The sequence below is a fragment of the Ambystoma mexicanum genome, chromosome 3p (assembly GCF_040938575.1).
Source record: "Ambystoma mexicanum isolate Mex_15411 chromosome 3p, UKY_AmexF1_1, whole genome shotgun sequence".
NCBI classification, from domain to species: Eukaryota; Metazoa; Chordata; class Amphibia; order Caudata; family Ambystomatidae; genus Ambystoma; species Ambystoma mexicanum.
This window is the reverse complement of record NC_090925.1, coordinates 731,392,927-731,406,589: the sequence shown is the minus strand read 5'-3', so window position 1 is coordinate 731,406,589 and position 13,663 is coordinate 731,392,927. Positions and strand designations below refer to the sequence as shown.

Sequence of the window (13,663 nt, the reverse complement as noted above, 5' to 3'; positions counted from 1 at the left end):
TCCAGGAAATAGCATTGGCAGAGAAATGGGCCGCCAATGAGAGGTGGTTACAGAGTGTTTTGTGATTTACTAAGTCAAAGGCGGCTGATAGATCGAGTAACAGAAGGAGGGCAAGGTTGCCTTTGTCTTTTATAGTTTCTATTTGTGTTACTAGATCTATCAGGGCTGTTTTCGGGCCATGCCTTGGTCGGAAGCCTGATTGATGGAGCCCTAGCAGGTATTTGCTTTCCGGGTGGTGCTGAATCTGAAGGTAGGCAGCTCTGTTCAAGATTTTTAGGAGGAAGGGCACTGTGGTGATTGGTCTATAGTTAGTTGGGGTATTAGGGTCTAGGAAGGGTTTGTTTAAAAGTAGTGGGACCCAGGCGTCCTTCATGTCCATTGTGTGCAGAAGAATGATGGTGGTATCCTGACCACAACACCGAGAACAGGCACTCACTGCGGGAAGTGGAGTGCAGGTTGGTCTGGAAAAAATAAATGTAGTTGATAGTGCAGGAGCACTTAAGCTGGTCTGTCTGGATCATCCATAGAAGACTTCCATCAAGTAGCATTCCCTTTCTCGTCCCAGTGGTGGCATCCCACCTCTCCTCCACACGAGTGGATGGCAGGGCTCATAATCCTCTGGGAAAAGATAACCACTGGATTGTGGGTGGGCAAAGTGGGCAATATCCATCTGTGGGATGGGAGGAGCAGGGTCTAAAAAAAGTGGGGAAATGGTCCTGGATCAGGAGAAGGTGCTTCATAGGTAAGTGTTGTGACAATGAAGAGTAGAGCTATGAGTAATACATATGTGCCTGAAATCACATGTATGTGCACATTTTAAATTGTTTATTGTTTTCACAAATGGGGTGGTAACTTTCCTCATATGTACGCATAATGTATTTTTTTATTTTTGTATTAAGGGAGGCCTGGCGTGTTCAGGGTGGTCTTTACACTACAGCAAAGAGGATGGACACCTAAGGGTCGAAGTAGCAGATCTGATGGCTTGCCTTCTACTCTCCATACGCAAGAAGCAGCTCCTCTGTAGGCAGGTACTCAAATTAGGGCGGTACGAATATTTAGCTGGACTTACTCCCATCAGCCCTAGATAGCACTGTCAATTATGATGGGAGCATGGGAGTCGTGGTCCAAAACAACTGGAAAGCCGTAGGTTGCAGACCCCTACCCTAGGAAGTCGAGGGTAGCAGTATGGCAAGTACAGCAAGCGCTGCCTGCCAGGGGAGGAAGGATAGCTCAGGGGTAACGCATTTGTCTTGGAAGCAAGACAGTGCAGCGCAACACATGTTTGAATCCCGATCCCGCGCTTAGAAATCACTCGCTGGTATTAAGCGTGTTATGAAAGAACAATTATAATTATGCTAATTAATTAATTATAATTCTCAGGCAGACTGGTCCCCCACACTACTGGGAGAATTAGTTTGGGTGCATCTCAACCCAGGAGTTGGGAAAGAACGTGACAGCACGTGCTGAGGATTCAGAACCTATTTTTTTCCATAGTGACAAAACTGGACAGTGGAATGCATGGAAAGATTGAAAATCTCTGCAGTTATGATCAAAGTGCGAAACACCACCAACAACACCACCAGTGAGCCATGGAAAACCAGCAGATATTTCCAGCAACAAACAGATAACTACCAGCAGATAATACAAGCAACTGAGGAAAGATCCCGCAGAAATGCACTCCCCGCCACTTAAAAACTGCATTCATGCATGAGGCTCCTTGAGGCTCCCCTCACATCTCTGTTCCCTTGTTACTTACGTCTAAGAAGAAGGCCAGTACAGCAATGCCCGTGGGGTCCTTTTTGGCCTGTGTGAGGTTCATTCCCTGTTTAGTGTGGACAATGTGCATCTGAAACATAAAAGAGCGAGAGAACACAGGGGTCAGAGGGCATCATGCATCCGGACCAGAAAGGAATAAGCCTATGTCTGCAAAGTGAGGTCTGCCTTTGCTCAGAAAGACCGACCCAGGGAAGTAGAGACCATTTATTGACTATCGACAGGGGTCTATCAATGACCTGAGAGTCCTATCACTGCTCAGAGAATTGCTCCTCGGACAGAGATGCAGTCCTGGGAACGGGCGCCAATTGCCGATCAGAGCTATTCATAGGGTCTATCCTTGCTCACTCCTATCTGATCGAAAGAGACTTATCCTGCACAGAGATGCCTTTCCCTCCTGAGAAGATCCACCACTGCAGCGTGGGATCAGCAGTAATGCAAGCTGTTATTCAGCTGGATACAGTACTACATTATATTACATCCAGTCCTCCCTACCAGTACAATATCACAGTTATTTCTCCATGGTTAAGATCAGCATTGCTCAGATCAGCCCATACCTCTTCTCAGCTGGTCACCATTGGGGAAAAAAGATTAACATCATTATACTCATGTTTCCTACGTTCAACAGTTCTCCCTCTTTTCATCTTTCTATCATTGTGGCCACAGTTTCAAGATGTTACTCTAAAGCCTGGCCATTACACTCATCCACGGTTCCATGCCATTTAATCGCAGGATTAAACATAGCTGTTTTTTTTCCTCGTGGAAATCTTTTTGAAAAAACCCATCTCATTTTTTTATATTTTTTTTTGGGTGGGGTGCCCCACTCCCCCACACCCCTCTAAGTCCCCCATCCCCTTTAATTGTTTTCCATTCCCGAAAACCCAAACCCCATATATATTTCTAACCCCCACCAAAAGCCCAGCAATGGTTAACCCTGTGTTGTACCTTCATCCACATTGTCTAGCAGGAATTCTGTGGCCTTGTTTCTCACTCTGAAATAAGCATCCTGCACTCGACACAGTACAGGCTACAAAATCTTTTCTCACACTTGCCATTTTGGGTTAAAACACTAGCTACTGCCACATATAATCTACTACTCCCTCACCTATTGTGCATGTGCAGTATAAAAATGCTATATGTGCCCTTTTTCCATTTAATCAGTGCTCTGGTGTCTGCATACACTTCAACAGCATTACGGGCTTGAAACAAATCTTTGGAAATTCAAAACCAGGACAAGGGGACAGATAATCCAACACAATAATCTCCTTGATCCAAGGCCAATGTTTCTCCAGGAGTCTCTCTGGGTCTTTCTCTGGTGTCACTCAGTCTTTTGGTCCAATCGGGCTGCTGCTGAGGGCATCCTTTTTCAAGTGCTTTCCCTTGGGTCCATTGGGCAGGTAGTAGTCTTCATGATATGATATGATAGGTTATTTATAACGCGCTTAATACCCAGAGGTTTCTAAACGCGGACCTGGGGATCAAACCTATGTTGCTCCGTGTTGACCTGCTTCCAAGGGGAGCATGTTGCCGCTGAGCTCTCCTCCTGAGACTTATGCAAAACAATCGCTCCTGCTGCAATATCGAGCTTTGTTGCAGGAGTGTCCACAGCATCTGCCAGAGGTGAGGTAGGCTAGGAGGGTGTCTCAGTGCTTGTGCAGGTGCTTGGGTGCTATTCTCACCCCAAGGCCAGATCCTGTCCCATAGTCCCACCTTAGTGTCCTCCTCATCGATCCAACGCTCATTAATTCTTGGGCACCAGACTCTGAGCCTAGTAATCCGCCTTCTAACCGCCTCTGTGGTCCACCATGAGCTTGTTCGTCCTCTCTCGCCTTCCAGACAAAGGTTTGATAGTGGTTGTCCGGCTCTCTGTCTAGGGCTGGCCCTGTGGCTCCAGGGTACTACCAAAGTCCTGCCTATTATTCTCTTCACTTACCATGCCCTCCTCCAACCTCTTCCTCCTTTGATGCTGTCGCCCTCCTCTGGCCCATTCTACACGCTCCTCTCCTCCTCAATGTCCTCTCTCTCCATCCTCTGCTCCCCCTTTCTACCATAATCTTATCACGCATCCTCTGTACTCTCCTCATGTGCTTGCTTTTCTCCTCCTCCAACCACTTCTGTCCTTTCCTCCTTTTGAATATTTTACTCTTCCCCCTTCCTTTGTTTTAATACGCTCTTCTCTCCTACTTGATGCTATTTCCTCTAACCTCTTCTGCTTTAATCCCCTCTTTCCCTCCCCTACCCCCAGCCATCTCTCTCTTGCCCTACCTATACTCCATGAACCTTTAGCTCTCTCTGCCCCTCCTCAACTTGTCTCACCAACTCCCACTGCAACTCCTTCTTCTGCACCTCTACCTCTTTCTGCACCTCCTCCGGGACCCGCAACTCTCTCTGTACCTCTGTTCATGCCTCCTCACTCCACTGCTCCAAACACCAACACTCGCCAATGTTCTCTTTGTGCTTTTATCAACTCCCAGTCCGTCCCCCAGGACCGGGCTATTCCCCAGGGCCTGCACATGTATGTAGTGAGATCTCTGAGCTGGGGATTGGCTGGGGCGTGAATTGCGTGTTACGTTCTGTGGACTGATCCTCCAATAGGCCGGTCCACTATTTTGAAAGCATATGGCGGAGCCCGGACCCTTAGTCACCCCAACACACATCGTCATTTATCCCCATCCTAACTTTCAGACTTCAACCTTGCTTTTGGAAAAGCGTAAAACCTGATCCTTCAATAGATCAGCAGCATAAACTCACCAGGAATGTCCCTTTTGATCCCGTGGTTATTCCCATCTCCTTAAGGACATAGGACTACACACTACTCTCTGTTCATACCCAGACATGTTCTTGGAACAAACGTTGGTGCTAAACTCACCATTAGTGTTATGAATTGGAAATTCAACAATAATTTGAAAGCACTTGCCGGGGGCCACATGCGACATCCCATCAATGTTCTCAGAAATGTATTATTTTTTTTATTTTATTTTTATTTGTGTTTAATCAAAAAGATTTTTCCTAAAAGGAGAAAGAGGAAACTTGAAGTTCCAGTGGGGACAACTTAGGAGGAGGAGTCAAAAAGTCACAAAGAAATCATAAATCAAATGTCATCCTTGGCTAGGCGGTCTTAAGTTTAAGTTTAGGTTTGAGGCACTTGGCGTGGCTGATAGGACGTGTTGAAGGATTTTGCACGCAGCCGTTTGCCAGGAAGCTCTGTCTCCTCCTATCTTCTTAAACCACCACTGTTCTTCGCCCATCAGTAGAGGGTTGATGTGGAAGTGGTTTAAATACTGATTTCGTATATACCTTCAAGAGTAAACGCCAAGCTATGCCCGTAACAGACCAGCCTTGCATAAATTGATCACTTGCACAAAAACAAAATCGCCAAACCTAATCTCCAATGGACTCGGAAACAGCCATTTTGGATTGTCTTCGATTCTGTGCAAGACATAAAGACTTTCCACCTGTTTCCATAAATGTAAGAGCTAAATAGGTATATGATATCAAGGGACCCGCCGGTGCGCCACTTGTGCACAATTCCTGCCTCGCCCTGCCTTTGCCCAAATGAACAATCTTTGTCTTCAACAAATTAACAGAGAAAACCTAAGCTTCGTCAGAAAGTGAGAGAGCGAGGGTGGGAGAGGGAGACAGCCCTGTCCAGAGAAGCCTCTCTGTGATCAGAGGAGTTGATCCTTTCACAGAGACCTATCCCTGATCAGAGGGACATTCCTAGACATAGCGATATCGAGGCATGGTACTGGAGACCAATCCCTGCTCCGAGAGAGAATTATGTCCAATTGGAACGCCGACTGCTGCTCGGGGAGGCCGATATCTGCTTGCCAAGACCTATCCCTGCTCAGAGTAGAGCAACCCCTACTCGCAAGGTTGAATCAATGCACCCACCTTAATCTCATGCACCCTCTTTAATCTAAAACACTTTTTATAGCCTAATGTACTCTCTTTATTTCACATCACACTATTTAATGAAATAGTCGTCAGCACTGTTTAACCTACTGCACTGTTAGGGTTAAGGTGGCTGATGCACAGTAGTCCTAATAAGTTCTGGCCAAGCTCCTCTCAATCTGTTCACTTTCTATGTCACACAAGGCTCTTTGAATGTCCCTAAACGATCCTTTGCTCGGCTAGTAGCTGGACCCAGAGCATGTTCAGTGAGTGACAGCAATTGCATGTTGCTGGTACTATACGTTCTTTGCAGTTCCTATTGGAATCAATTGCTGCATTGTTTATGCATAAATGGATCCAAATTAATAGTAAAATGAAATCACAATAGCTGACCCCTTTCGCTGCCCCAATTTCTATAGGAATGCTTTACATTCCGACCAGTGAAAGGGTTAGCTAGAGTAAAAATCCTTCACCCAGCACTAACAGCGAGGCTTGAAGTAAAAGGATTTCTAACGTGTCTTCTGTACGGTCGCCATTGGGCCAAGAACCTCATTGTGAGTATGGCGGTAATGATAAAAGCATGCAGTATTGTACATACCCCCTATTTGGAAAATGCCAACTAGATATGAGTTGGGATATGTGATCAATTTGCACAAAGAGGCTGGATAATAGGACAAGGGTGACTCTGGAGGCAGGGTGTTACAACCCCCTCTGTGATGTCTGCCCCAGACGAGGTACACAGAGGGTCCCCCAGGATTCCCAGACCATCGACACCCTTAGTATAAATACTCAGCGCAAAGGCTCTTCAAACCCAAACCTTTTAGCCATAGATCTACGGAATAGAATTGTGTAATGGTTTCCCAATAGGCATATGGTCTAAGGAAAAAGGCAGAGGTGGGTTACTTGTCTGGAAATAAATGAACAGGTCTCCGGAACATCCTGGGTTTTCAAAATTCCAAATTGGCATTCCCTTGGACCTTGGGCAGAGGTAAAGGACAACCCTGAACGCCCTTGCCTGAGAGAGGTATCCAGTCACCAGCCATTATGCCATAATACCCATGTAACCCGAAGACCCCTTTATCAGCATGGGTGAAACCCCCAACCCTCCTTCAGGAAATCTGTGTTAAATCTGCTCAAGTGAAGGTCCTTGAACGGCAGAAACCGATTGCGCCAATTGGCTGGCAATAAGTGTTATTTGTAGTCAAAACGCCAGGGTGTGTCGGAGAGGGACTAACAAGGAATGAGTTTGATGGATACAGTGAGCCTTCGTCTGCCTGCTGTGCCGCTACTGCGGTTGCCCGAGGCCAGAAAATGTAGCTGCAGCAGCATTGTTCAGTCACATGCAACACTTGTGAGCTAGGCTCCCGTGCATGGAGGACCACACGCTCCTGCGCATGGAGGACCACAGGCTTGCGCTGCATGAATCCACAAAGAGTAGCCTGAAATCAGAGACTGAACAAAATTACAGCACCATAGGAGCAAGAGCGCGGGTGTTAGGCAGAATCCTGTGCAGTGCCATTAGGGACCACTAAACACAATTTAGACTACAAATGGCAATACAAGTTTTACCTTTGGTACAAGCCTGTACTACTATGTTAAAGTTGTAGCAGTAGCGGAGCAGCCAGGCTTATCTCAAGAGTATATGAGCAGTAGCAGAGATTACACAAAGGCACCACAATTACTGTGACTCAAGCAAACACTGACTCAAGGTTTCAGGTAATAAATATAAGTACATTTGTTTTAAACCATTTGTTATAAACACAACACTTCTATTAATTCAAAAACCACACGTAAAATACACTATCATTAACAAACTCACTTTGTACAGTATTTTTCCAGGTAAGTACCCTGTGTTTTAGCGGACCGGTGTTGCGAAACAAAAGACGTTACCGGGAATACACTTGCGATCACTTTTTGACAGTAATGACAGTTCGGTCTAAAGAAATGCGTATCCGTGGCAAGAGATGTTACCGGGGCAAAAACACACTTAGCACCTGAGATACCCAGAGAGAGTTGGGGGCAAAAATCATAAGCAATACTTTTGTCAAAGCAGACAGAATCAGAGAACACTCTTAGACAGAAATTCAAAAGTCAATAGGCCGGAGCCAGTGTCAAGTGGAACCGGGTTCCTGTTGTGGAGGATCACACAGTTGGATAGTTCACGATTCAACGTAGCCAGGAGTACTTAGATATTGTCAACAGAGGAAGCAAAAGTTATAAGAAGGAGGGAAGACAAGGGCGAGCCTTGGATGTGAAGAAAAGGGATTCACCCTAATTCCTCGAGCAGAACACATTAACTTATTCAATGAAGAAGCTGGTGCCACGGCTGTTGTTCCTGGTAGGTTTCCTACAGACCCTTGGTTCCTGGAGATTCGATCCGAAGGAGGACGTCTAGAGGGGTCTGCACCACACAGGGATGAAGCCGGCAGCAGTGACGGTGAATAAAAGGTGCACTTCTTAAAAACAGGAGAGGCTCTTCAGTTGGCTATCCGGACCACTACAGCAGTGTGCAGCGATTTTGACCACGAAGAGGATCCTCTGGCTGTAGAAGAGGAGCTGGTTATCCCCACCAAGCTCAAGGGAAGAAGACTCCGGACTGGATCTTCTCTGGTCGTCGAAGGGTAGATAGCTCAGGACTGCAGCAGGGCTTCACCGGGACGTGATAGTTGCAGCAGCCGTCTTCTTCTCCGCTTCTCTTCGGTTCTTTGTAGTTCCAGTGGCGACTCTGACTTCTAGCCCAAGAGACCTGCCTTTTATGCGAAAATCCACCATTCACACAGCCTGGCTGTCAATCACGCAGCAGGGGGGGTTGTCCGGCTGGGACAACCACCTCAGCCAATCAAAGTGTGACTTGGGTTTCCTAGGATACCCTGTGCTGGGGGTGACTACACCCTTCCTTCACATTCAGCCCACCTAGATACCCAGGCACCTAGAGGAGGGCTTCTTGGCAGAAGCCCGCCAAAAGACAGTTAACAAAGAAGGCAAACGTGGTTTGCCGCGCAAAGTAAAACACAAGAAGGACTTTAACAAAAAGAAATGGCGAATAAACCCGACCGAAGCCAAAAGAAAAAGGATTTGGTCAAGCAGGTTTAAGTTTGAGGCTAATATAACAACCTAAAACAATACCACGTTTATATAGTATAATCGCGGTAGAAAGGTTAGGGTAGATACCACTGCCACCAGCCAAGTCTAAATGTTAAGAGTGAAACAATGCTCTAGGAGGTACAGATAAAAAGGGCTAAGGTTGAACCCTTTCCAGTACTCCATGTTAGATGGGGTGTACTGGATCTGTGGTCAAATGGCTAAGTAAAGTTAATGGCAACTTTACCCTTTTCTGGGGGAAAGTAGTCAGCCTCAGAAATGGAATCGGGGGGGGGGTCTAGCTGCTGAGGGGCTCACTAGGTAAGGGAAATTAGCCATTGATTGAGAATATTCCCTAACAGTGGGCCTCTGTGACGCAGCCCTGGCAGTGAGCAATTGCCTGATGAAACCAAGAGGGAGGCGACCCAAATGAAATCCTCGGGACGTGGGCCCATGCTGACACCAAACTCCAGCACCAAGGAGCAAGAGCATGGGCTTCTGTGAGGCAGCCCTGGCCGCGAGCAATCGCCTGATAAAACCAAGAGGCAGGCAACCATACCTGCCTAACCTCCGGGTTTATCCCGGAGACTCGGGGTTTTCACGCTCTTCTCTGGGTCTCTGTGGAAGAGCGAAAAGTCTCAAGGTTTTCTGCCGCAGACCCAGTGTTTAAATAACAATACACATCTGCAGGCATTTCGCGTTCATCGTTAGCTGGGGCTCATGTGATTAAAAGCTGCTGCCAGACACAATGCCCTGTGATTATCTGTCTATTCACATGGAAAACGGGTGCCAGCGACGGACACAGCAAAGAGACCGGGATGTGACCCCATTGAACCACATTGACTAAAAGGACTCAACGCACCAAAAAGAGGACAAGCGCATTGAAATCAGAAGTGAAATGCTGCAAGTGCAGTAACAAACAGTGCATACCCATTAAAAAAAAATGTATTGGTCATTTTACGTGCCAAATATACAAATGGAATTCACTTCGGGGAGACAGAATTAAGATCCAGGAACACAGGGAGGCCTTTTGCAGCTTCTATTCACATTACACCAGTCCGTTTGCCTCAGCAGTTATAGCGGTTCCAAAAATGTAACAAACTACGGATGGACCTTAATAATAGGTAAATATGCCTTGGAGAGCAAATGCCTGGGCCCCACCATGGGAGGTTCCCACACATGGCTGCCTGTTTCAACGAAGTCAGTACTGTTGATGTGCTGCACCTGCTTGCAGCGTTTGTGTTTGCCCTGTGTAAGGTTTCCAAATGCAAAAGGAAACTCCAAAAATGTTAAATCATACATGCCAACCCTCCCGATTTAGGCGGGAGAGTCCCGATTTTTCTGTGAAAAATATTGCTATTCTTCATGCTCTCCCGCCTAAAATAACCTCAGCCCCGATGCATTCCAATGGGAAAATGCATGTCTCCCGATTTCCTTGGGGAAATCTCCCTCCAAGGTACGTCGCAATGTTGACATATATGGTTAAATGCGTTTTTTGAGGGCACAGTTTCATTTAGTGCAGTTTTGTGCACATAGGCGATCACACAATGAATATAATTTAAGGAACTGAAAGAATGAATTTAATGCAACATAGGCAAATGACTTTCTTTTGGGGAGGCAGCTGTGTGGAGCATAGATTACAATAGAATTAAGGTTTCTAATACTGAAAACATGTTTCCATTGCAACCACAACCACTGAGTTTACCTTTTTGGCATGTGGGCGGAGCCTTGCACAATTGGGCGGAGTCTTGTGTGCATATGGGCGGAGCTTACATCTCAGAGTTTTTGATGTGCAAATGTAGGCAGGTATGCAGGCAACCCGAATGAAAGCCTCGGGACGTGGTCCCACGCTGACGCCAAATTCCAGCACCCAGGAGCAAGAGCGCAGGTTTCTGTGACGCAGCCCTGGCAGCGAGCAATCGCCTGATGAAATCAAAATGGAGGTGACCCAAATGAAAGCCTCGGGACGTGGACCCACGCTGACGCACGCAACACACGTGAATGCGGCCGAGACCGTCTGTTCATTTTAGAGACGGTACTACGGTAGGCCCTTCGCCAAGCTCGCGCATAACCAACTCCAAGCTTAATTCGACCCCTCAAGTACTTTGCCAGCGGGCCGACTGCTAAACCATACACGGGGGCCAAAGGAATAGGAAAGGCGCGGGAGTTGCTAGCTGTAGGGTAAAGAGTCAGTCCATTTCTGAACGGCGAGGAGGGGGAACAGCCTGATGGAGGACAGGCGAGAACGAGAAGGTGGAGGAAATGAAGAAAAGATGCCCCAGGAGCAACTAACTATCATATGAATAATGCACTGTTTTTATTACTAAAAAAGTAAAGTGAGATTGTTAGACCAGTTTACGAAATTACGTGTCTGAAATGTTGTGTGTAATACAATTCGTACTTGCATGAGAGAGCCTATGTATTAGCTACCTGCATTGATTTAAGAAGACAGGGAACACGTGTTTGTGGTTACTCTTCATTGTTTCCTAGGTCTTCACTAAATATTTGTTTTATTGGTATGTAAAAATGAAATTGGTCTCTGGATCCATGACTCGACAGCCAAAACAAAAACGATGTGAAATAAATTATTCAACACAGGATGCATTGCTATATTTTCAAACTTTTGGATCCACAAATGCAAGATTCCGAAGTAACATTATGCCAAAGACACCCTGTAAGGGGGAGGGGGGGCTAATGGGGGGAGAACACTAGACACTAGTCGCACCCACTTCCAGTTAGATATGGGACCCCAGCACGGAGCCCAGTAGATCATTGTACAGCAGAATGAGGTATGGGGGAAACCTTGCTATTTACTTTGGATTCTACATGCTGGGATAATACAAAGTACTTTTTTTGCTGAATAAGTGTGTGCGTCGGGCGCTTATACTTAGCATTTTGTAGCTTTATCTGATTAAGCCTTTTTTCTCTGAAATGTTATCAAAAGGCAGTCTGCTCGTGCATAGCAAGCACTCTATTCGAAAAAAATGTTTCCTTTAACACAATCAATTATTAACTTACAGTAATAATATGTTATATTACATGTCGCAGCTCAAAAATAAAGCGCAAGCATTGCTAATGCGGTGATCATTCACTATACAGCATGATAACATACTACAGCTGAATGGTGTCACGTGCAAGGAAAACACACTCTGAATACAAACATCACAAGGGTGACACACAAGTTACAATAATATTGTCACCATGTCCTACTGATTTAAGAGAGTGCCCCGAAAACTATTGCTTCTATTAAGATGCAACGGCCACATGTTATGTATTGGGAGCCTCATTGTTGTATGATTTAACCACGATTCATCAGAAACGTGGAAAACACATTAATGTACCTAGTAGCATGGAAACGAAAGAAGTTCCTGCAAGCAACATTTCACATTTAGCTCCCTAATTTTTCACACTTATGCTTGCGCCTACAAAATGGGCAATACTGTAAAGGAGCTTTCGCCATGAGGCACTTATTGCCTCACGGAGCAGCTGATTGACTCCGGGGCCCATGCGCCTCCGAGCCAGCCATGCTCTCCTAGCCAGCCATGCGCCTCCTAGCCAGCCATGCACATCCTAGCCAGCCATGCAGACATGTACATCCTAGCCAGCCATGCGCATCCTAGCCAGCCATGTGCATCCGAGCCAGCCATGCAGACATGTACATCCTAGCCAGCCATGCACATCCTAGCCAGCCATGTGCATCCTAGCCAGCCATGTGCATCCTAGCCAGCCATGCAGACATGCGCATCCTAGCCAGCCATGCGCATCCTAGCCAGCCATGTGCATCCGAGCCAGCCATGCAGACATGTACATCCTAGCCAGCCATGCGCATCCTAGCCAGACCTACACATCGCAGAAAATGATGGTGTGGCCCCTCGTGCTAAAATGAACCAGCAGCGCTCCAGGAGATTCAGGGCATCAAAGGAAGGTGTTGAACTATCTGAGGAGAAACAACGTGTGAGAGAAGAAGTACTCAAGCGAGGTATGTGTACACCCCAGATCGCATTTAGGACACATAGCTCGTGAGGGGTTAAATCTTTTGTCATTTTGGTTAGTGATGTAATTGCCCCAGTGCCACTTACTGTTTGCCCGACTCATAAAGGATTTATTGATCACAAATGGATTCTGACTGGACTGTAGGAGGGCCAGGCTAATGGGTGTTAGGCAAGATTGTATGCAGTACCCTTGGAACACTACAACAACCCAGACTACAGGTAATAGGAAACCCAACCTTTGGTATAAGCTTGTACTACAGTTTTGGTAGCGTGTTGAGCAGCCAGGCTTATCTCAAGAGGGGTCAATGAGCTGTGGGGGGGTTACACAGAGGTTCACAGTGACAAGTATTAAACTCTTGGACACAAGGTTTCTTGAATAAACTGTTTTTTTATCAGTGAGACTAGACTTCTTCACAGAAGGGAGCCATATCAACCAACACACAAATACACTTCAAAACTATACTCTTAATATCTCTGAATCAGTATGTACCCTTTTGGGATGGCCCACAGACATAACCTACACCCTCAGGTGAGTTCAGTAGCTAGGGTGCTGGGGACATTAATGTATCAATGTTGCTTTAAGAATCAATTCAGAGTAAATCAAAGGAAAAGGTTATTCGATCATACAAGAGACAACAAATCAAAGTCATTCAGTAAAACGGGCAAAGCCAAAGTCAATGGGCAAATGTTTATGAGCTGAAGCATTTCTTTGCAGGAAAGTAGAAAAGTCTTTGCACAATGTTTTTGAAGTCTTTGAGGAAAAAAGAATCCATGTAGGGCCACAAGCTGTTAGACTTTAGAAGATGCAAGCGCCTCTAGTAAGTTTTCTCAGACTTTACAGTACCTTGTATTGAAGAAAAAGTGCAGCAGATGACTTGTTACTGAGCAGCTCTGCAGATATCACTGTTCCTGGACTTCAGTCG

General features: G+C 46.1%; 1 protein-coding gene across 2 annotated transcripts in view; it reads right to left on the bottom strand.

The window, feature by feature from the left end:
- The window catches only part of LOC138580779 (carbonic anhydrase 4-like), a 165,648-nt gene that overhangs the window by 31,921 nt on the left and 120,064 nt on the right, over positions 1–13,663 (bottom strand). For both annotated transcript variants that reach the window (XM_069651593.1, XM_069651594.1), the window contains exon 7: positions 1,757–1,846. In XM_069651593.1, the coding sequence (XP_069507694.1) occupies positions 1,757–1,846 (90 nt within the window). The remainder of the gene's footprint in view (positions 1–1,756; positions 1,847–13,663) is intronic.